General features: G+C 44.2%; 2 protein-coding genes across 3 annotated transcripts in view; both read left to right on the top strand.

Annotated features, from left to right (window-relative positions):
• Positions 1–4,732: 4,732 nt before the first annotated feature.
• Positions 4,733–6,959, top strand: LOC121635913 (ADP-ribosylation factor-like protein 4C). 2 transcript variants are annotated; one of them, XM_041979329.1, is made up of 2 exons: positions 4,733–5,630; positions 5,736–6,959. In XM_041979329.1, the coding sequence occupies exons 1-2, from the start codon at positions 5,050–5,052 to the stop codon at positions 5,761–5,763; spliced, it is 609 nt and encodes a 202-aa protein (XP_041835263.1). In that variant the 5' UTR covers positions 4,733–5,049; the 3' UTR covers positions 5,764–6,959. The 2 variants fall into 2 exon arrangements, with proteins under 2 accessions (XP_041835263.1, XP_041835264.1); XM_041979330.1 differs by having other exon boundaries at positions 4,733–5,675; positions 5,792–6,959.
• Positions 6,960–11,049: 4,090 nt separating this feature from the next.
• LOC121635527 (aldehyde oxidase 1-like) overlaps positions 11,050–25,137 on the top strand; it is a 31,547-nt gene continuing 17,459 nt past the window's right edge. The window contains 6 exon segments of the mRNA XM_041978730.1: positions 11,050–11,137; positions 15,865–15,922; positions 16,028–16,107; positions 16,109–16,125; positions 16,641–16,749; positions 21,705–21,831. Of these exon segments, the coding sequence (XP_041834664.1) occupies positions 11,084–11,137; positions 15,865–15,922; positions 16,028–16,107; positions 16,109–16,125; positions 16,641–16,749; positions 21,705–21,831 (445 nt within the window). The 5' untranslated portion in view covers positions 11,050–11,083.

Genomic DNA, 25,137 nt, shown 5'->3' with positions numbered 1-25,137 from the left:
GTTCAGGGTCGCAAGGAAGCTGGAATCTATCCCAGCAATTAGCAGGTGAGAGGACAGGTAACCAGTCCATTGCAGTGTTAGCTGAACACCATTCTCTTATTAAACAGTAAAATGAAGACTCATCTCTTCTGCTAATGTTGACCATTGAAAGCCACATCCCACCACACACTGGCAGCGTGTAGTATTCTCTGCATGATGCATTTCTCCGTGGTGCACGCACACTAACACAAGCGTGACCATGAAAGTGGTTTTCTGTACAGAATGTTTATTATGGTGTAGCATGACATTCTAACATGGACGACACAGCAGATATAGAAAGTCCCTCAGATGCGACACATGAATGTATTAATGCTCACAGACTCCTACATGCATGCAAATCCCTCCTCATATGCCGTCTTCTCAGCCAAACATAATCCTCTCTCTCACACACAGAGTTGGATGTGCTTAATTAAAGCAGATAATTATCCTCCCTGCGAGGACAGGCCACCTCGTCCGTCGTCCTTTGCCTCGCTGTGACTCACTCGTCTCCTGGAAACACTTTTAAACTCGAACCGACGCCGTGATGCTTCCTTTAAAAGCTGCAAGAATTCACATTTTTATATTTATAAATCATAATGTTTATTATTTCAGCAACTTAAATGTGATCAAACTTTCTCTAAATGGAGCTAAAGATGCATCCACCTCGGTCCTGTTTGATCCGCTTTGAGCTAACCCTGGTCCACGCTTGTTCGGACTCTGGCCTGGACCAGGGAACTCAGGTCTTCTAGGCCATCAAAATGAGCCACGGAGAAACACATCATGCAGAGAATAATACATGCTGCCAGTGTGTGGTGGGACGTGGCTTTCAATGGTCAACATGAGCAGAAGAGATGAGTCTTCATGTCACTGTGGAATGAAACTGTAATGTGTTATCACTTGTCATTAAAAAGCTGAATATCTGAGCGAGAGAAGCTTCAGATGAAATCTTCAGGAACAAGTGATGTTGGATGTGATCCGGATCACCGTCGGGATCCTGGAATGTTGAAAAGGATTCTTTATTATGTGGATCTGGGAATCATTTCACAGCGTCTATCCCCACGGTCCCTGGCAAAAAGAAGAAACAGCGACTTAGTGGAGATCTCTGAGGGCTTCCAGTACTTTCTTCTTAAAAAATGGAAATTTTATTTTCACACGTTATTTCACATAAAACATGAAAGTTTATTTCCATTTATTCACCTCAACAAACCCGACACGTGCAGCTGGTGCAGGATCAGAGCCGGAGGTTAAAGCACACGTCTGAACACCTTCAGCACCTGGTTGCTTCTGTCATCTGTTACCCGGGCAACCGCGAGGACCCAGGGAATAAAGACGTAAATTAGCAGCGAGTTTTATGCATGAAGAGTCTGAGCCTCAAAGAGTCGCTGGTGTGTGTTTCTAATTCATTTCATTGATCTCACATATCAGAAGATCCATGAGGGGAGGACGGCGAGAACGTTAGCGAGGTGATGACGCAGGTTGCTGCTGAGGGACCTGCTTCCTGTCTGCTAACCCTGCTTCCTGTCTGCTAACCCTGCTTCCTGTCTGCTAACCCTGCTTCCTGTATGCTAACCCTGCTTCCTGTCTGCTAACCCTGCTTCCTGTATGCTAACGCTGCTTCCTGTATGCTAACGCTGCTTCCTGTCTGCTAACCCTGCTTCCTGTCCGCTAACCCCTGTCTGCTAACCCTGCTTCCTGTATGCTAATGCTGCTTCCTGTCTGCTAACCCTGCTTCCTGTCTGCTAACCCTGCTTCCTGTCTGCTAACGCTGCTTCCTGTATGCTAATGCTGCTTCCTGTCTGCTAACCCTGCTTCCTGTCTGCTAACCCCTGTCTGCTAACCCTGCTTCCTGTATGCTAACGCTGCTTCCTGTCTGCTAACCCTGCTTCCTGTCTGCTAACCCTGCTTCCTGTCTGCTAACGCTGCTTCCTGTATGCTAATGCTGCTTCCTGTCTGCTAACCGTGCTTCCTGTCTGCTAACCCTGCTTCCTGTATGCTAACGCTGCTTCCTGTCTGCTAACCCTGCTTCCTGTATGCTAACGCTGCTTCCTGTCTGCTAACGCTGCTTTCTGTATGCTAACCCCTGTCTGCTAACCCTGCTTCCTGTATGCTAACGCTGCTTCCTGTCTGCTAACGCTTCTTCCTGCCTGCTAACCCTGCTTCCTGTCTGCTAACGCTGCTTCCTGTATGCTAATGCTGCTTCCTGTCTGCTAACCGTGCTTCCTGTCTGCTAACCCTGCTTCCTGTCTGCTAACCCCTGTCTGCTAACCCTGCTTCCTGTATGCTAACGCTGCTTCCTGTCTGCTAACCCTGCTTCCTGTATGCTAACGCTGCTTCCTGTCTGCTAACGCTGCTTTCTGTATGCTAACCCCTGTCTGCTAACCCTGCTTCCTGTATGCTAACGCTGCTTCCTGTCTGCTAACGCTTCTTCCTGCCTGCTAACCCTGCTTTCTGTCTGCTAATGTTGCTCTGTTAGAAGCAGAAATCCTGTTACACAGCGGATTTTTCATTTCCAGTAATAAAATGTTAAACAGACTCCAGCTTCACTAAATACCTTGTGTTAAGCCCGTAGCTGCTTCTCTGCTCCAACCAGCTCATCCTGCGTGCTTTTCCAAGTCGTAGCCGTTTTCTAGCCTCGTTCCTCAGTATTGTCCCAAAGGTCAACCTCCTCACTGGATCCTCTGTACCGGAGACAGCCCGGATCCTCCTTTAACCCTGGACCCTAACCCAGACTCTGGTGTTGTAGATACAGCCCTTTTTTCTGCCTTTCTGGTCATCGTCATCTCAGCTCTTCCCTTCAGTGGAAACGAATCTACAGCCGTCACATGTTCGCCCATCCTCTCACCACCACCATCTCCCCCAGAAGGTTTCACATCTCACCACCACCTCCTTCCTCCTGAGCCATCATCCAGCAGCCTGCTAAGTTCTGAGATCGTAATAAATCCATTACTTCTACGTTCAGAACCAAACCACAAGAAGCTGAATGAGTTCGTTTGCTGGATTTGATATAAACGTCTGTCTGGTGTTTGGGACAGCTGGAGGGAAAGGGCAGTAGGAGTTTTAGTCGGGTGACTCAACATCTGAGACACCTGCACCTGCAGAATAAACCACCAGCTCCTCAGTTTCATCTTCACACCTGAAAACTCAAAGATTAAAATGTACTGTTTACAAGGTTGTGCTGCCATCTGGTGGTGAAAAACCACATCACATTTATAGCAGAGCACCCAGTTCAATATTCCTTATCCACCCTCCTCTTCATCAGGAACCCACTCCTCTTCATCAGGACCACCCTCCTCTTCATCAGGAACCCACTCCTCTTCATCAGGACCCACTCCTCTTCATCAGGACCACCCTCCTCTTCATCAGGACCCACTCCTCTTCATCAGGACCACCCTCCTCTTCATCAGGACCCCACTCCTCTTCATCAGGACCCACTCCTCTTCATCAGGACCACCCTCCTCTTCATCAGGATCCACCCCTCTTCATCAGGACCACCCTCCTCTTCATCAGGATCCACCCCTCTTCATCAGGACCCACTCCTCTTCATCAGGACCACCCTCCTCTTCATCAGGATCCACCCCTCTTCATCAGGACCACCCTCCTCTTCATCAGGACCCACTCCTCTTCATCAGGACCACCCTCCTCTTCATCAGGACCACCATCCTCTTCATCAGGACTCCACTCCTCTTCATCAGGACTCCACTCCTCTTCATCAGGACCCACTCCTCTTCATCAGGACCACCCTCCTCTTCATCAGGACCCACTCCTCTTCATCAGGACCCCACTCCTCTTCATCAGAACTCCACTCCTCTTCATCAGGACCCACTCCTCTTCATCAGGACCCCACTCCTCTTCATCAGGACCCCACTCCTCTTCATCAAGACTCCACTCCTCTTCATCAGGACCCCCCTCCTCTTCATCAGGACCACCATCCTCTTCATCAGGACTCTACTCCTCTTCATCAGGACCCACTCCTCTTCATCAGGACCACCCTCCTCTTCATCAGGACCCTACTCCTCTTCATCAGGACTCCACCCTTCTTCATCAGGACCCCAGTTACAGACCTGACCAGTACCAGGCTGCTCCTCCCCAAGAGTAGGACCAACCGGCTCAGAGACTCCTTTGTCCCCCGAGCCATCAAACTGTACAACTCTGCATTAGGCAGGAGGGGGAGAAGGAGGGGGGAGAGGGAGGTGTGCAGTCCGCCTGATACAACACATGCACAATAACCCATATAAACAGTTGCTATAACTTATAAGTGCAATAGTGAACTGGGAATCTGTACCACCTCTACTGTGTGCAATGCTTGTTTATATTGTTTTATTTAACTTATCTTATTGTTATTTATTGTATTCTATTTGTGCTTTTCTTGCACCTTGTTGCCTCTATTTTGCTTTGTACCTGTATATATTGTGTCTTGTGCTTGTCCTGCTTTACTGTTGGTGTTGTATTGCTGCTGGTACCCAAATTTCTTCTCCAAAGGGATTAATAAAGTATTTCTATTCTATTCTATTATATCCTATCTATCTCTCTATCTCTCTATCTATCAATCCATCCTGTCAGGCCGTAGTTGCGCATGTTGACCACCAGAGGTCAGTACCTGTTCTCTGCATCCTTCCTGTTTCCTGTGAGACAACCACCAGGCTTTTATTTTGAGGCTTGAGGCTTTTATTTTGAGACGTATCTTTGAACCGGAAGTCAGACTTTTAAAGCGGTTCTGCTCTGAGTTGCTGCAGGTTTAATGGCAGGGTTCAGAGGCGTCGCGCGCCGTCACCTGTGTGTGGTGTGACTGCATGACAGAAACGCTGAAACATGACGTGAACGCACCGCAGCTCGTGCCATGATTTGACATTTCCTGGACACCTCTTGCAGCTGGAGGGAGTCCAGAGATGCTGCGGCTTGTCTGGCTGCCGGAGTGCCGCTGCGCCACAGCAGGCTGCTCCCTCCAGCTCTGCTGAAACTGGACCTGATTGCCACCCTCTTAACGCGTCCTGCGGGGATCGAACCGCCGCTGCACGCTCCACCGCCCGCAGGATGGGGAGCAGCTTCTCCAGCCTGGCTGCCTTCCAGTCCCTGCACATCGTCATGCTCGGCTTGGACTCTGCGGGGAAAACCACCGTCCTGTACCGCCTGAAATTTAACGAGTTCGTCAACACGGTTCCCACCATCGGCTTCAACACGGAGAGGATCCGGCTGGGCGGCGCGGGGGCCTCCAGGGGCATCAGCTGTCACTTCTGGGACGTGGGGGGCCAGGAGAAGCTGCGGCCCCTGTGGAAGCCCTACAGCCGCTGCACGGACGGCATCGTGTACGTGGTGGACTCCGTGGACGCGGAGAGGCTGGAGGAGGCCCGGACTGAGCTGCACAAGATCACCCGCTTCCAGGAGAACCAGGGGACCCCGCTGCTGGTCATCGCCAACAAGCAGGACCTGCCCCGGGCGCTGGACGTCGGAGAGATCGAGAGGCAGCTCGCGCTGGCCGAGCTGAGCCCCTCCACCCCCTACCACATCCAGCCTGCCTGCGCCATCATAGGTGAGGGACTGCACGAGGGCATGGACAAGCTGTATGAGATGATAGTAAAGAGGAGGAAGTCAGTGAAGCAGAAGAAGAAGAAGCAGTGAGTCCTTCCGTGGGAATAAGAAGTTCCACATCTCTGTATCAGATTTCCGTTTCTCCTCATCCACGTTTCTGATGCAGAAGGAAGAAAGTCTTTTATTTCCAGTAAAGAAATATTAGATCATCATGAATGAAATAAACTCAGAGGAGAAAATCCTGCAGGTTTCTACACCAGGACGCTGTGGATCATGGAGGAAGCTTCCTGGAATCAGTCCGTTCCAGGACTGTACATCCTCCTACCGGCACCTGGAAGGCACTTTAAAATAAAATGTGTTATTATTTAAGTGTGAAAGCAGTTCAGGTTGGGAGAAGGAAAATCCTGATGCATGTGTGGCGTAGACGGAAAGTTTCTTCCTCAGCTGGGATTGTTCCTTCTCTGGAAACACTGACTTCTTCCACCACATTCTGCAGCTTCTGTTTGTACAAATTTCCCCACAAGAAGGAAAGAAGAAGAAATGAGTTGCTGAAAAAGCATCTGGATGCAAACAAAATGTGATGATAATTCCATTTAAATTGGGATTGGAACGGGAATTTCCTGTTTATGTTGCTACTAACAGCAGCTGCTGCTCTGCTGTCGGACCTTTGAGCCAATCAGATGTTTAGGACGTGAACGCACCAACATCAGGTTTGACCTGACTGTGTTTACTCTGATTCCTCATTCACAGCTGTGTGGTTAGGTTTAGGAAAACATACCCATCAGCTTCATGCAGTTTCCTTTCTACCCTCGTCTGCTGCGAGGTGACGCACACGGTGCGTTGAAACTGCAGGTTTTCTTACAGCCAATCACAACAAAGGTTTCTCTTGCGGATGCGTTTAGAAACAGATGGAAACGAGAGCCGGTTTGGCATCAGGTCTGGTGATGGAAGAACCGGTGCAGACGTAAATCTGCCGCGGTGATGAAGCTAAACCTGGCTGCAGGTACCAGCGACCAGCCGGGCGACACGCAGCAGAACCAGCTCACCTGTTCACGCCGCGACGAGAAAAAAGAGAGTATGTTTGGGATTAAACTCTTTCTAATTCAACATGTGTGTGTGTTTTATGGTGTGTTTGGGTTCGGAGGGTCATACGCCAACATTTCCACCACCCGGGGATGAGCTAGGGGTCATGTGATCACCTGACATGGTTGTCAGAGCTGCAAACAGGAAAATGAAATTGAAGATTTTCTCTAGAAAAAAACTGATTTTGAGTTAAAAAGTTTTTTTTACTAACATTAAATTTTGTTTAGTATTTCTACACCTGAAGATACGATCATGTGACCTGCAGTAAACCTGGGTTTGGTTTACCAAACGAAATGTGATGCATTTTCCTGTCGGGCTGCACGAGGGTTGCAACCATCCCCTCACTGAAACATGAGAGTTCCTGCCTTTCAAAGCCTGGGCAGACGGAAATCTGGAGTTACTGACCTCAGATGATAGAAGAATCGTCAGGATGGAGTCAGAATGTTCCCCATGTCGGCTTTGGACCCACCAGACCTGCACTCCAGGGCTTCAGATACGAGTTGTACAAATTATTCCAACCACAGATTCCCGCTGCACCGAGGCCTCCGAGACTTCCTTCATGTAGCAGCTGTACGACATGCGTGTGATCCCACAACCAGGACCGAGCTTCTGTCCTGAGTTTGGACTGGATGGATCCTGGAATGACCAAGTTCTGACCAAGTCTGGACCTCCTGGGCCACAGTCCTGCAGGTTTTCTGTGTTTCCTGCTCCAACACACCTGACTTAGTGAGTCATTGTGCTGAACTTCATCAGCTGTTCATCAGCAGGTTTGTTGGAACAGGAACACAGTGAAAACCTGCAGGACTGCGGTCCAAGAGGGCTGGATTAGATGGTCCCCCTGCAGGACTTCCTGATCCAGACTGAGGAAGGGGGGAAGGCTGAGCCACCGGACACCGTGGTGGAGACACCAAGAGCTGGAACCAGGATGAGAAGATCTCCGTTTAAAAGAGACCCGTTCTGGGAACCGCTGAGATTCTGCAGGACCTCTGGTCCAGCACGAACCCAAGTATCCATGTTACTATGGCAACCTGACGGCGCTGCCGCCATTTATCCCACACGGCTCCATCTTCACATTTACTATTCATTAAAATGACACGTTGGTCAAAGAAATATGAGACGAGTTTTAATGAATTTCACACTAATTCTCAGCTGATGTGTTTTACTGCAGGATGCTGTTAACCTGGTAACGAGTAAAAAACAGCTTTTCTGTATCTTCAACTCAGAAAATACTGAAGAATGAATTCCAGATTTCTCCATTTGGTTTTCATTTATTAACATGTTTAACAGGATTAAACACAGAGCTGTACAAAGAGAAATATCTTCTGTGATTAACCGTCGCTTCCAGCCAACCCGGCTCGGGTCAGAAGTCTCTTCATGCACATTGTGTCCTGCTGGCGTCTCGGCTCGAACTGCTGGGGGCAGGAGTTTCCTGGTTTAACATCAGCCTGAGAGGAAGCCAGCGTCTGCGTGCAGCTCCGGTTAAATCTGAGAGGTTTAGTCCTGCAGCGACGTCCTCTAGTGGACCTAACGCTGGACTTCTGTCCCATTTCCTCGTCCGACTCCCAATCACAAGCTTCTTACTGCACATCTCACCTACAAAGAAAAGACAAACACTCATTTTCCCCTTAACCCCCCGTCCCGTCCTCTCAGCTGCTGCCCGGGTTATTGTCTCCAGGTTCCTACAGTCTTAATGTTAAACAGCAGACCTTTACTTCGTGGATTTTTCTCGTGACTCGACCTGCTCAGATGTTGTCTCACTGTTAAACATGGTCCTGAGCTCTACTGCTGTTTTTCTTCCATCACATCGTCCAGGATGTTTTTCTGACCACGTTTCTTCCTGAAGACGAAGGTTCCACCATCCTTCCTGGTTTAATGATGGTTCTGAACCTGGTCCTGAACCTGGTCCTGAACCTGGTTCTAGTACTTTCTGCTTCCTACGTGTTTTCTCTGCTGATGGAGATGATCTGACCCTTCTGGAACAGACTAACATCTTCTCCGCGACCACGGATGTTTCTTTCCTCGTGCTTGTTTCAGACATGAGAAGCTGCTGTTGCATCATCCTGCCGCCATCTTTCTGGCCAGCTGTGTGTCTACCTGTCGGCAGGTAACTATCTTCTCTGTACTCTCGTCCCTCAGCAGCAGAGACGCTCAGATGGAGGAACCTGCCTCCACGTTTTTTTTGTCAAGAATATTTTTATTAAAATTTTCCCAATAAGGTAAATAATACAATGTTGACATTTGTTTAGTATACAAACAGTTCACATGAAAGACAGTAATCCTGTCTGTGTACAGCAGAGGAAAAATACTAATACTAATACTAATACTAATACTAATGATAGCAAAACAAGAAGAAGAAAAAAAGAAAACAAAAACAACAATATATATATATATATATATATATATATATATGTGTGTGTGTGTGTGTGTGTATACATATATATGTATATATATTCATACATATATAGATATATATGTATATATAAATTAATACACTTTAAAGAAAATTGTATATATATATATATATATGCAATTTTCTTTAGATAAAGTATTAAGTATTAATTTATTAATTTCTAATTTATGTGAAATACTCCTCTTTTTCATCTCTGTCTTTTTATTATTTCATTTTTATATATAAATATATTTATGTAGGTGCGTAGTGATGGAGGATCTGGCTGATCTGTGGGCCCCTAGACCAGACTGGAAGGGTCCAGCCCACCAGAGGGATCTGGTCTGGATCTTCTCTGGTTCTGGTTGCTCATCTGGAAAAGAGAAATTAAAGAGAGGATAAAAGTTGTTTCTCTGAGTCATGTTTGGTTTGTGTCTGTTTTTCTCCCCCCATGAGGCCGGTTATATAACTCCCTCATTTGGTCCTGATCTGGAACTGAAGCAGACAAACTCTCAGCCCGTGGTTTACAGAGGTTATCCGTGTAATTTAACACGCTAAGCACACGCTCCACCAAACTGCTGCTTCTAAAGCTGTAAATCTGACGTCAGGTGTGTTTGCTGCTGCCAGGTTTCCAGCTTCTGGTCTGTTCTGAACTGGAAACCAGCAGAAACGTCCAGCTTTACGCAGCCTGTCTCGTTTCCCTGCCTCCTCATGGCTGCTGCAGTGGGGGGAATATTTGGCTGCTTCCACAGGACGTAGACCTCTGACAGAACCTGGTCTTTATGCAGGGCCTGGATGGATCCATGTTTATTTCCTCCTGCTGGTCTGCAGCTCATGTTTCCTGTAAAACTGTGTTTCCATGTTTCCATGTTCTGCTTCATGCTGCGTTTTTATAAAAAGTCAATAAAAATCTGAAGTTCGTTGTCCTGAAAACTCTGACAACAGATTCACCTTTACAGACACAGTCCAGTCCAGTCCAGTTTAGTCCAGTCCAGTCCAGTTTAGTCCAGTCCAGTTCTAATCCAGTAGAATCAAGTCCATGACCAACATCAGTCTGGTTTATAAAAAGCTGTTTAGATGAATTATTAGCTAGATAAGAAAAAACCTCCATCAGGTCCAGAATTAACATGATTGACATGAGTACCAAATCCACGAATGTTAAAATCCACACAGGTAAACGTGGGTAGTCTTTCTGATTAGTAGAATAGAATAGAATAGAATAGAATACACAAAGAAAAGAACAGAACATTTTATTGTCCATTCAGCTACTTTAACTATAAATGATTAACTATGAGCCAAACCAGGTGAAAGATGACGGAGTGTTACTGGACCTTTACACACACACACACACACACACACACACACACACACACACACACACACACACACACACACACACACACACACACACACACACACACACTTTTTCTCTTTTTAAAAACCTTTTTGGAAAAACGAGTTTGTTTGTCTCAGTTTACACCTTTGATGTTTGACGTGGTCTCTTTCATTCTGGTTAGAGATATTTAAGGGAATGTAGGCCATGTTTATTTGTTTAGGGTCTTTCTGGTTGGAGGTGGGCGTTTCTGCTGCTCCATCAGCTCAGAGGAATCAAGTCAGAGTCAGGAAGCAGGGTTGGACCGGAAGTCAGCTGTGTTCCCCATCATCCGTCTTCTGTCCATTTTCTACTGCCAGTTCATACAGTTCAGGGTTCCGACTGAGACGCTTGATGTCTGAAATCATGTTAAAATAAATAAATTTAAAAATTAATTAAATATTTATATAAAATAATAAAAAAATAAATAATAAAATAAAAATATTAATATAAAATTAAATATTTCTTTATCTGGGGATTTATGTTACAATAATTTCAAACATGATGAAATGTTTATTAAATATGAATAGAAAAGAATAAATAACCATAAAAGCCCCCGGCTAAAGAGAAGTACTAAAACGTTAATTTCTCTCTTTTTTTAACTGTCCCTTTGACCAGAGGCTTTTATTGTGAAAGTATCAAAGCGGAAGTGTGGTGGTGAATTTGTTCCTCTTCAATCTCTGTTCTTCAGTTCAGCGATGTTTGCAGCGAAGAAAGGAGACACTCTGTGCGTCTTTATCAACGGGAAGAAGGTAAAATAAACATTTATTACATCAAATGAAGTTAAAACAAGTTTTTAAAGGAGTTTTAGGCGAAAGTCCGCGACACTGTCACGTTTCAGGCGACCTTTTCAGCCTCCACGCTCGTGACAGACGTTCTGTTTTCACCTGGAAAAGAGTGGAATTGATTTGGTAAATAAGAGCAGGATTAATGAGAGGAGGCAGTTTCAGGTCGAACAGCAGGTGTTGCGCTGATTTTTGTCACCCATCAGATTCTGTGACGAATTTTGAAGAAATAAAAGTCGCGCTGGAGCAGCTGCTGGAAAACTAGAGCTGTTAGAAACTTTTCACACAAGAGGACGCAGCGTGGACCCAGGAGCCGTTTCCGGTTTTGTTTCTACCAGTAGAGTCAGTCAGGTTTTTATTTTTACCTTGTCCTGTCCAGCATGGTGGCGGCAGAATGATGGTCTGGCTCTGTTGGACCCAATAAATTTAAGAGGAGCTTTATGGGTATCAGGCTCCTCTGGATAACCATATTCATTTATTTATTTATTTATTTTAAATCTTATAAATATATTTAGAATGATTAAATTTATGTAATCTTGCTGGACCAGAAGTAAGGATCCAACCTACCAGCAGCTGCTACACCTGTAAAGAATATTAACACCTTCCAGGTGGGTCCGCAGGTAAGACCTTTAACCCTTAGACCTGCAGATGTAAGCCTCAGATAAACTACTAAACGATATTTTCTATTTAACTGCACATTTCAACAAGTAAATAACTTCCAGCATGAACCTTTATAGATCCAGAACATAATAAATTCTCTCGTTAGTGTTTCTTTAACTTACTGAGACAATAAACGTACAAGCACACCTGCACCTCTCCTACCTGTTAACTGTCCCCGCTTTTATTAAGACGGGACTTTTCTTACAGAAGGTGTAAGGGTCGGGATAAGGGACAAGTTTCCTCCGACGGCTTATTGGACATAAAAAGTCGACTCGGGTCATGTGGAGATGAAAGTCTTCTTAATAGGAATAAAGCAGCAACTTGAAAATGGTCCTTCTTTGTAGAAAACAGCCTCCTCTGTCAGAGACCCAGACGGAAACATCCGCCACGACCCTGACGATCAATTCTACAAAGCTTTATTTAAATCACAACGAAACACAACAGATAAGAATATGGACCAGTTCTTAGTAACACCAGTCCTCCAGAATGGAAACATGAAAATAAAACCGCCTGGGATTCACCAGGTGGTCCAGGTCCAGATGACCCGGATCCACATAGTGCAGGTGGTCCAGGTCCAGATGGTCTAGGTCCAGGTGGTCCAGGTCCAGATTGTCCATGTCCAGGTCATCCAGATGGTCCAGGTCCAGATTGTCCATGTCCAGATGGTCCAGGGCCAGATGGTCCAGGTCCAGGTGGTCCAGGTCCAGGTCGTCCAGATGGTCCAGGTCCAAATGGTCCAGTTCCACATGGTCCAGGTCCAGATGGTCTAGGTCCAGGTGGGTCCAGGTCCACATGGTCCAGATGGTCTAGGTCCAGGTGGTCCAGGTCCATATGGTCCAGATGGTCTAGGTCCAGATGTTCCAGGTCCAGATGGTCTAGGTCCATATGGTCCAGATGGTCCAGGTCCACATGGTCTAGGTCCACATGGTCCAGGTCCAGATGGTCTAGGTCCACATGGTCCAGGTCCACATGGTCCAGGTCCATATGGTCCAGATGGTCTAGGTCCATATGGTCCAGGTCCAGGCAGTCCAGGTCCACATGGTCCAGGTTCAGATGGTTATCCAGCAGAATTCTACAAAGGGTTCTGGACAACGCTGACTCCCTCTTTCTACAATATGACGTTAGTGATGGAAAAATCTTGTGGATTATTGATGACAGGGTGGTGGATCTGTGGGTGGTGGATCTGTGGGTGATGGATCTGTGGGTGATGGATATGTGGGTGATGGATCTGTGGGTGGTGGATCTGTGGGTGGTGGATATGTGGGTGGTGGATCTGTGGGTGATGGATCTGTGGGTGGTGGATCTGTGGCTGTTGGATATGTGGGTGATGGATCTGTGGGTGGTGGATCTGTGGGTGATGGATATGTGGGTGGTGGATCTGTGGGTGGTGAATCTGTGGGTGATGGATCTGTGGGTGGTGGATATGTGGGTGATGGATCTGTAGGTGATGGATCTGTGGGTGGTGGATATGTGGGTGATGGATATGTGGGTGATGGATCTGTAGGTGATGGATATGTGGGTGGTGGATATGTGGGTGATGGATATGTGGGTGATGGATATGTGGGTGGTGGATCTGTGGGTGGTGGATCTGTGGGTGATGGATATGTGGGTGGTGGATCTGTGGCTGGTGGATCTGTGGGTGATGGATATGTGGGTGATGGATCTGTGGGTGGTGGATGTGTGGGTGGTGGATCTGTGGGTGATGGATATGTGGGTGATGGATCTGTGGCTGGTGAATCTGTGGGTGGTGGATCTGTGGGTGATGGATCTGTGGGTGATGGATCTGTGGGTGATGGATCTGTGGGTGGTGGATATGTGGGGTGGTGGATCTGTGGGTGATGGATCTGTAGGTGATGGATATGTGGGTGATGGATCTGTAGGTGATGGATATGTGGGTGGTGGATATGTGGGTGATGGATCTGTAGGTGATGGATATGTGGGTGGTGGATCTGTGGGTGATGGATCTGTGGGTGGTGGATCTGTGGGTGGTGGATATGTGGGTGGTGGATATGTGGGTGATGGATCTGTGGGTGGTGGATCTGTGGCCGGTGGATCTGTGGGTGATGGATATGTGGGTGATGGATCTGTGGGTGGTGGATCTGTGGGTGATGGATATGTGGGTGATGGATATGTGGGTGATGGATCTGTAGGTGATGGATATGTGGGTGGTGGATATGTGGGTGATGGATATGTGGGTGATGGATCTGTGGGTGATGGATATGTGGGTGATGGATCTGTAGGTGATGGATATGTGGGTGGTGGATATGTGGGTGGTGGATATGTGGGTGATGGATCTGTAGGTGATGGATATGTAGGTGGTGGATATGTGGGTGATGGATCTGTGGCTGGTGGATCTGTGGGTGATGGATCTGTGGCTGGTGGATCTGTGGGTGATGGATATGTGGGTGATGGATCTGTGGGTGGTGGATCTGTGGGTGGTGGATCTGTGGGTGATGGATCTGTGGGTGGTGGATCTGTGGGTGATGGATATGTGGGTGGTGGATCTGTGGGTGGTGGATCTGTGGGTGATGGATATGTGGGTGGTGGATATGTGGGTGATGGATATGTGGGTGATGGATATGTGGGTGGTGGATCTCTGGGTGGTGGATCTGTGGGTGGTGGATCTGTGGGTGGTGGATATGTGGGTGATGGATATGTGGGTGATGGATCTGTGGGTGATGGATCTGTGGGTGGTGGATCTGTGGGTGGTGGATATGTGGGTGATGGATATGTGGGTGATGGATCTGTAGGTGATGGATATGTGGGTGATGGATCTGTAGGTGATGGATATGTGGGTGGTGGATGTGTGGGTGGTGGATCTGTGGGTGGTGGATATGTGGGTGATGGATATGTGGGTGATGGATATGTGGGTGATGGATATGTGGGTGATGGATCTGTAGGTGATGGATATGTGGGTGATGGATATGTGGGGGGTGGATATGTGGGGGGTGGATATGTGGGTGATGGATATGTGGGTGATGGATCTGTGGGTGGTGGATCTGTGGGTGATGGATCTGTAGGTGATGGATATGTGGGTGATGGATCTGTGGGTGGTGGATCTGTAGGTGATGGATATGTGGGTGATGGATCTGTGGGTGGTGGATCTGTAGGTGATGGATCTGTGGGTGATGGATATGTGGGTGGTGGATCTGTGGGTGGTGGATATGTGGGTGATGGATACCTCCAGCTAATATTACTGTACTATTCTAACCAGGAAAAAACCCGACACCTCCATTCGGTTACCGTCCACTTTCATTAATAAATGTAGATCTTAAAATAAGTAGCAAAGCTTTGGCCAGAAGGATAGAAAAAATAACGCCTCTAATAATAAATCCTGACCAAACAGGCTTTATTAAAGGTATACGTTCTTCTACTAACATCTAATAACATCTAGTAACATCTACTAACACCTACTAACACTCTAGGATGGCGGCCAAACTGGTCGAATACTTGGAGGAAACTAAGTCAGCAGTCCAGTATTTCTTTATGAAGCAAGGTTTATTCATCCGCCAGCATTTTCCGTTTCCACCATATACACCTGTAAAACACACCTGCTGTGATTTAGGCCAAACCAGTTCCTTCAGTCACCCACACATGTAGCTCTGAAGCGCTGGGTTGGCCACGCCCAAACTCCTAGCCTAGCCTCCTAGCCCCCCCACCCCAGGTTTCCAGGTCTGTACCGGATCAGGAACTCCTGATGACCTCTGGTCAGGTCCAGCAAGATGCCATAAAATCCATCATTTAAATAAATGAATAAATAAAAAATATCAGCTTATCAGTAGGAGCCGTACACCCATAAAGCTCCTCTTGGCAAAGGACAAGTTAAAAAAAAGTCTTGTTTTTAGATTTTTTCCCCGTTTTTATTGCTTTTTTTTAAATAATTTTGATCCAAATCTAGTGTTTAAATTTAACTTAGAAAGCGTTTTATTCTGACGATGCATTTCCTGTTGACATTAGCGTGTGTATTTCTGGTGTGAATGTTCTTTCCGACCATGTGCTGAACATTATAAATGGATTCCTTCTGTTTAAAACAGGTGACGGAGGATCATGCAGATCCTGAAACCATGTTGTTATCCTTCCTCAGGGAAAACCGTATCCTTCCCAGCAGCTCCAGACCTTCGCAACCAAAGCTGCATGTGTTGTTTTATTTTAGCCGATCATGTCTGAGGCACGTTTGATCCTTGACTCCTTTTCCAGTGAGGTTAACTGGAACCAAGTCTGGCTGTGGAGGTGGAGGATGTGGGGCGTGCACAGTGATGGTGTCACGCTACCGACCGAACAACCAAAACCATCTTGTATCCTTTAAATCAGGCTGCTCAGGTCAGTCCAGCAGGTCTCCGTGTGGCCCTGAAACCTGCTGGGCTGCATTACAGCTTTTTTCTCCACTTTTTTTACTCATGTCTTTAAATCATCTTCAGTCCCAATAAAAACTACCAGATATGTAATTATTCACACTTTAACCTTTTACATACCAATGCAATTACATGTTGTTCATACTTTTGTTGGGGAAAAATAATTATTTTCCAGATGTTTGGTAGCTACGTAATAATAATAACAATAATAATAATAATAATAATATTATTATTATTATTAGTATTATATTAATATTAGATCATTTTATTAAACTAATACAGTTTTTCTTACAATCTTATTTTAATATTTAGCAAATCCCAGCCAGATTGGATCCTGTGGACGGCTGGTTTCGGCCCCTGGGCCATATGTTGGACATCTCTAAACTGCTAGTGTCTCATTCTTGAGTATTTCCAGTGGGAGGTGTGGACCTCAGAGTTTTCCTTTACTGCACCGGCAGCCATTACTCAGCCAATGCCTGCCTCCTGCCGCTCTGCCAGCTCCACGGCGCCGCCATCACCACCGTGGAGGGCATCGGCAACTCCAAGACCAGGATCCACCCGGTGCAGGTGAGAATATGACCAGAAGCTTCTAAATGCAGGAAGGAGACATCAGCTCTTTTTCTTTGTCCAAATTCTTATTGGTTAACTGTTATCAGGTGGAGGTGGTTTTTATATGCATGATTACAAAACTAAAGGGTAATGATTCATCAGATCCGAGGCTCTGCCAAGCTTCTCTTCTCATGTAGGACCTTTGTCCCGGGAACGCAGCAGGGCGTTTAAAACCACACCTGTCTCCACCTTATTCCCCATCTGAATCTCCAGCTCCACCCAGATAGTCCTCCAATTATATACTCATTTATTATTACTTTATTCAGTTCCTAGGATCATTCATTCCTAGGATTACTTTATTCATTCCTAGGATCATTCATTCCTAGGATTACTTTATTCATTCCTAGGACTACTTCACTCATTCCTAGGATTACTTTATTCATTCCTAGGATTACTTTATTCATTCCTAGGATTACTTTACTCATTCCTAGGAATACTTCATTGATTCCTAGGATTATTTCACTCATTCCTAAGATTACTTTATTCATTCCTAGGATTACTTTACTCATTCCTAGGATTACTTTACTCATTTCTAGGATTACTTATTCATTCCTAGGATTACTTTGCTCATTCCTAGAAATACTTTTACTCGTTCCTAGGATTACTTTAGTTATTCCTAGGATTACTTTACTCGTTCCTAGGATTGTTTTAGTCATTCCTAGTATTACTTTACTCATTCCTAGGATTACTTTACCCATTCCTAGAATTTCTTTACTCATTCCAAGGATTACTTTATTCATTCCTAGGATTTCTTTACTCGTTCCTAGGATTACTTTATTCATTCCTAGGATTACTTTACTCGTTCCTAGGATTACTTTAGTCATTCGTAGTATTACTTTACTCATTCCTAGGATTACTTTACTCGTTCCTAGGATTACTTTAGTCATTCCTAGTATTACTTTACTCATTCCTAGGATTACTTTACCCATTCCTAGGATTTCTTTACTCATTCCAAGCATTACTTATTCATTCCTACGATTTCTTACTCGTTCCTAGGATTACTTTACTCATTCCTAGGATTACTTTACTCGTTCCTAGGATTACTTTAGTCATTCGTAGTATTACTTTACTCTATTCCTGGGATTACTTTACCCATTCCTAGGATTTCTTTACTCGTTCCTAGGATTACTTCATTCCTAGGATTACTTAGTCCTAGGATTTCTTTACTTCGTTCCTAGGACTACTTTACTCGTTCCTAGGATTACTTTTAGTCAGTCCTAGTATTACTTTACGTCATTCCTAGGATTACTTATTCCTAGGATTTCGTTACTCATTCCTAGGATTACTTTACTCGTTCCTAGGATTACTTTATTCATTCCTAGGATTTCTTTACTCGTTCTAGACTTACTGTAGTCATTCCTAGTATTACTTTACTCATTCCTAGGGTTACTTATTCCTAGGATTTCTTTACTCATTCCTAGGATTACTTTACTCGTTCCTAGGATTACTTTATTCATTCCTAGGATTTCTTTACTCGTTCCTAGACTTACTTATTCATTCCTAGGAATACTTTATTCATTCCTAGGATTTCTTACTCATTCCTAGGATTACTTTACTCTTTCCTAGGATTACTTTATTCATTCCTAGGATTTCTTTACTCATTCCTAGGATTACTTTATTCATTCCTAGGATTACTTTATTCATTCCTAGAATTACTTTAACTCATTCCTAGGATTTCTTTACTCGTTCCTAGGATTACTTTACTCGTTCCTAGACTTACTTTATTCATTCCTGGATTTCTTTACTCATTCCTAGGATTATTTTATTCATTCCTAGGATTACTATTATTCCTAGGATTTCTTTACTCGTTTCCTAGGACTACTTTACTCGTTCCTAGGATTACTTTACTCATTCCTAGGATTACTTTTAGTCATTCCTAGTATTACTTTACTCATTCCTAGGATTACTTATTCCTAGGATTTCTTTACTCATTCCTAGGATTACTTTATTCAGTCCTAGGATTACTTTACTGATTCCTAGGATTACTTTATTCATTCCTGGGATTACTTCACTCCTTCCTAGGATTACTTTATTCATTCCTAGGATTTCTTTACTCATTCCTAGGGTTACTGTAGTCATTCCTAGTATTACTTTACTCATTCCTAGGGTTTACTTATTCCTAGGATTTCTTTACTCATTCCTAGGATTACTTTACTCGTTCCTAGGATTACTTTATTCAGTCCTAGGATTACTTTACTGATTCCCTAGGATTACTTATTCATTCCTGGGATACTTCACTCCTTCCTAGGATTACTTTATTCATTCTAGGATTTCTTTACTCAATTCCTAGATACGTTATTCATTCCTAGGATTACTTTATTCATTCTAGGATTACTTTACTCATTCCTAGGATTTCTTTATTCATATCCTAGGATTACTCATTCCTAGGATTACTTATTTATTCATAGTGATCATTCTATCACTAGGATTACTTTATTTCATTCCTAGGATTACTCATTCCTAGGATTTCTTTATTCATTCCTAGGATTACTCATTCCTAGGATTACTTCATTAATTCCTAGGATTACTCATTCCTAGGATTACTCATTCCTAGGAATTACTTTACTCATTCCTAGGATTACTTTATTCATTCCTAGGATTCTTTACTCGTTCCTGGGATACTTTACCTCATTCCTAGGTACTTACTCGTTCCTAGGATTACTTTAGTCCATTCCTAGTATTACTTTACTCATTCCTAGGATTACTTCACTCGTTCCTAGGATTTCTTTACTCATTCCAAGGATTACTTTACTCATTCCTAGAAATACTTACTCGTTCCTGGGATTACTTACTCAATTCCTAGGGTTACTTTACTCGGTTACTAGGATACTTTAGTCATTCCTAGTATTACTTTACTCATTCCTAGGATTCTTTACTCATTCCTAGGATTACTTTACTCGTTCCTAGGATTACTTTATTCATTCCTAGGATTTCTTTACTCGTTCCTAGGATTACTTTATCATTCCTAGGAATACTTTATTCATTCCTAGGAATTTCTTTACTCATTCCTAGGATTACTTTACTCGTTCCTAGGATTACTTTATTCATTCCTAGATTTCTTTACAACATTCCTAGGATTTCTTTACTCATTCCAATGATTTACTTCATTCATTCCTAGATTACTTTACTCATTCCTAGGATTTCTTTACTCCTTCTAGGATTACTTGTTCCTAGGATTACTTTACTCATTCTAGGATTACTTATTCCTAGGATTACTCTACTCATTCCTAGGATTACTTTACTCGTTCCTAGGATTACTTTACTCTTTCCTAGGATTTCTTTACTCGTTCCTAGGATTACTTTATTCATTCCTAGGATTACTTTATTCATTCCTAGGATTTCTTTACTCTTTCCTAGGATTACTTTAGTCGTTCCTAGGATTCCTTTATTCATTCCTAGGATTACTTTACTCATTCCTAGGATTACTTTACTCGTTCCTAGGATTTCTTTATTCATTCCTAGGATTACTCATTCCTATGATTACTTCATTCATTCCTAGAATCACTCATTCTAGGATTACTTATTCCTAGGATTACTCTACTCATTCCTAGGATTACTTTACTCTTTCCCAGGATTTCTTTACTTGTTCGTAGGATTACTTTATTCATTCCTAGGATTACTTTATACATTCCTAGGATTTCTTTACTCTTTCCTAGGATTACTTTACTCGTTCCTAGGATTACTTTATTCATTCTTAGGATTACTTTATTCATTCCTAAGATTATTTTATTCATTCCTAGGATTACTTCACTCATTCCTAGGATTACTTTATTCATTCCTAGGATTACTTTACTCGTTCCTAGCATTACTTTATTCATTCCTAGGATTACTCATTCCTATGATTACTTCATTCATTCCTAGAATTACTCATTCCTAGGATTACTTTATTCATTCCTAGGATTTCTTTATTCATTCATAGGATTACTCATTCCTAAGATTTCTTTATTCATTCCTAGGATTACTCATTCCTAGGATTACTTTATTCATTCCTAGGATTACTTTATTCATTCCTAGGATTACTCATTCCTAGGATTACTTTATTCATTCCTAGGATTTCTCATTTCTAGGATTACTTTACTCTTTCCTAGGATTACTTGACTCATTGCTAGGATTACTTTACTCGTTCCTCGGATTACTTTACTCATTCCTAGGATTACTTTACTCATTCCTAGGATTACTTTACTCTTTCCTAGGATTTCTTTACTCGTTCGTAGGATTACTTTATTCATTCATAGGATTACTTTACTGGTTCCTAGGATTACTTTACTCATTCATAGGATTACTTTATTCATTCCTAGGATTACTCATTCCTAGGATTACTCTATTCATTCCTAGGATTACTCATTCCTAGGATTACTTTATTCATTCCTAGAATTACTCATTCCTAGGACTACTTTATTCATTCCTAGGATTTTTCATTCCTAGGATTACTTTATTCATTCCTAGAATTACTCATTCCTAGGATTACTTTATTCATTCCTAGAATTACTCATTCCTAGGACTACTTTATTCATTCCTAGGATTTTTCATTCCTAGGATTACTTTATTCATTCCTAGAATTACTCATTCCTAGGATTATTTCACTCATTCCTAGGATTACTCATTCCTAGAATTACTCAGTCCTAGGATTACTTTACTCATCCCTGGATGAATTGGGCAGCTATCTTCTGGATTCCACTTTAAGTATTCTTTGCTTTACTTATATTTTTTGTGTCATTTCAGACAGGAAGCAGAAAGTTAAGTCCTATGAGGAAGAATTTGACGTTTTTAACTGACTCTTAGAGTTTTTTCACTAGTGATGTATTGACATCCTACCACACGAGAAAGGATCTGTTGCAGCAGATTAAATCAGAAGTTAAAACTCTGACTCCAAACCTGCTTTTAAAACTGATCAGATGTGGTTGTGTTTTTAGGAGCGAATAGCGAAGGCTCATGGTTCCCAGTGTGGTTTCTGCACCCCGGGGATGGTGATGTCCATGTATGCTCTGCTGAGGAACAAACCCTGGCCGACCATGGAGGACATCACACAGGCCCTGGCTGGTTTGTCCGACTTTATTCTGTCTGGATTGTTGAGTTTTCCTCCGTCAGGCTCGTCATGGCCATCAGAGAAATGACAGAAATAAAATTCAGCCTCTTAGCAATTATTTGAAGGAGTAAATAAATTCTCTTATGTTGCTCAAGCATTTTGCTGTGGGCAGATGGTGATAACATCACAATGTTTGATAGAAAAAAAGAAAAAAAAGCTTTTTAAAATGATCCTAACATTTGACATTTTATTAGGCAGTAATTCATTTTTTAAATAAGAGAATAATTGATATATCTTTTTTTAATCACCCCTCTTTATTTACATAAATATATTTAAAGGAAATATTATTTGTAAACATATGGAACTACATGTAATACATTTAAATATATCCCTTAACACTACTGTTTATCAATCGAACAGAGAGTCGGTCAAACAAGGTCTGTGTCAGGTACTGAGGAACCAGGGGTACTATATCAAGAAATGTGCTCCTGGAACACAAAACAGACACCACTGGACACGAGATGCGAACAAGGCAGTGTTGGAATGCTACTACTCTAGTAACGCTAGTGAGCAGGGCTACAGGAATGTGGGACATATACTTTGATACCCACATTCTGGCAAACATGGCAACGGCTATTACAGTTAGAGACTGAGGACATTTAACAAGCTAATGCTACGGCAAGGGGGAGCCAGGTAGGACATTTGAGGAGAGTTAACATCAGCATCACATTAGCATTAATATTAACATTAACATTAACATTAGAGATTGGGTACCAAGCCCCAGTGATGATGAATGAGATCAATGAGAGCGCAACTGACTCCGACTAACAAGAATGAATCAAGAACCACCAGAAAGTCTTCTAGCTGATGTGAATGGAGCGAATGTGGAATATATCGATACTTTAATACCCACATTCTACACTGACATCCCTACTGCGACCATCACTGAAACCATTGAGCTGATATTTATTCCCCTAGCCTATTTATTTTTCTATGTTAACCCATTTTTATTTATTTTATGCTTTTATTCTATTTATATTATTTTTAGGTTATTTCCCCAGTGTTTCCTCGGAGGGGGCTCTCTGCACCGGGGGCTTTCATCGGCTGCGGCTGCTATGGCTCTGTCCAGCAGGTTCTTCACGCTGGTTGGGTGGCTCCTCTGCCTCTCAATTGGCCGTGTGCCCTGGGTCAGTGTCCTGACGGTCGTGGCCTGTGAGCGGCTCCCGGTGCAGACGGCTCCCTGTGATAGTGTTTCCTTACCAGGCTCATCTGTGCTCAACCTCACATTAGTTTTTTAATATGTGCAAGTATGTGTGTGTGTATGTGTATGTGTATGCTTGCTTGTACACAAGCGGGGAGGGAGGGGGTTGTGTGTGGTGGTTGGGGTGGGGTGGGGGGGTGGGGGATTGTTTTAACCATGGAAAGCACTTTGTGCTGCATTCATGTATGAAAAGTGCTCTATAAATAAAGATTGATTGATTGATTGATTGATATACAGCATGATGTAATACCACACGCTAACCCACCAAGGCTAGAGACTGAACAATACTGGAAAAACATATGGGAGAAGAAGGCATCACATAACAGTGAAGCACAGTGGTTAAAAGAACTAAGGGTGGACCACAGCTCCCTCCCTGAACAAGGTCTAGTTACCATCACAGTGGCAGATATCCAGCAAAGACTGTCAGGTATGAAGAACTGGTCAGCACCTGGACCAGACATGATCCACACCTACTGGTTAAAGATGCTAACTTCACTCCATGAGTGCCTAGCGACACAAATGAACCAGCTGCTGAGGGATGGGACCCAGCCCACCCTGAATGGCTGACCAAGGGATGGGACCCACCCGGAATGGCTGATCAAGGGACGGATCCACCCTGAATGGCTGACCAAGGGATGGGACCCACCCGGAATGGCTGATCAAGGGACGGATCCACCCTGAATGGCTGATCAAGGGACGGATCCACCCTGAATGGCTGACCAAGGGACGGACAGTCCTGATACTGAAAGTTCCCCTGAAGGGAACAGTCCCATTCGGCTATCGGTCGATAACCTGTTGCTCCACAACATGGAAGCTCATGTCGGGTAAGATAAGTGGGCACATGGATCAATTAATGACAGAGACACAGGAAGGCTTTGGTAAAGGTACCGGGTTAGTCACTCTAGACTGCAAAACCAGACAGACCAACCTCTGCACTGCCTGGATTGATTACCAGAAAGCGTCTTACTCAATACCTCATACATGGATCTTAGAATGCCTGAAGCAGTACTAGATCAACACATTCTAAGAGCCTTCACTGCAAACTCAATGAGGCTGTGGCAGACCACCCTGGAGACCAGCTTCAAGCCAACTGTCTCCATCAAATGTGGTACATACCAAGGAGATGCTCTGTCCCTGTTGCTGTTCTGCATAGGCCTGAACCCCTTCAACCAATTAATCAACAAGACTGACTATGGCTACCGACTCAGGAATGGGGCCACCATCAGTCACCTCCTCTACATGGATGACATCCAGCTGTTCGCTAAGAATGAGCGAGACATGGACTCACTGATCCACACCACCAGGATCTACAGCAGGGACATCGCAGTGTCATTCAGACTGGAGAAATGTGGCCGGATGGTAACAAAGAGAGGGAAGGTAGGCCATACAGAGGGCACTGCACTCCGAGAGGGCAGAATAACAGATGTTGAGGAGAGCTACAAGTACCTTTGCATACCACAGGCAAATGGCAACCATGAACAAGCCACAATGAAAGCTGCCACAGCCACATATCTGCAACGAGTAAGGCAAGTCTTTGGAAGTCGGCTCAATGGCAAGAACAAGATCTGGGTAACTAACAGCGATGCCCTGCCAGTGACCAGATACACTGCTGGGATAATAAGATGGCCAAAGGAGGAAGTTCAGACCACAGATGTTAAAAAATGGAAGCTGTTCACCATGCATGGAGGGTTCCACCCCTGATCCAGATTCCAGAGGCTGTACACTAAGCACAAGGAGGGAGGCGTAGGACTAGTGAGCATCAGGGCCGCTATCCACATCAGGCAGGACCCTGGATCTACCACATCGGGCAGGACCCCGGATCTACCACATCAGGCAGGACCCCGGATCTACCACACCGGGCAGGACCCCGGATCTACCACACCGGGCAGGACCCCTGATCTACCACATCAGGCAGGACCCCGGATCTACCACACCGGGCAGGACCCCAGACTACATGGTGGAGGCCAAACAACCATATATTGTGATCATGGATAAACAGCAAAGGAAAGCCGTAGTGATGGATGTAGCCATCCCCAACCATGGAAAGATCAGGGAAAAG

Source organism: Melanotaenia boesemani, chromosome 24 (genome assembly GCF_017639745.1).
Source record: "Melanotaenia boesemani isolate fMelBoe1 chromosome 24, fMelBoe1.pri, whole genome shotgun sequence".
NCBI classification, from domain to species: Eukaryota; Metazoa; Chordata; class Actinopteri; order Atheriniformes; family Melanotaeniidae; genus Melanotaenia; species Melanotaenia boesemani.
Note: the sequence above shows the minus strand (reverse complement) of the source record. Positions and strands in the feature narration are given on the sequence as shown.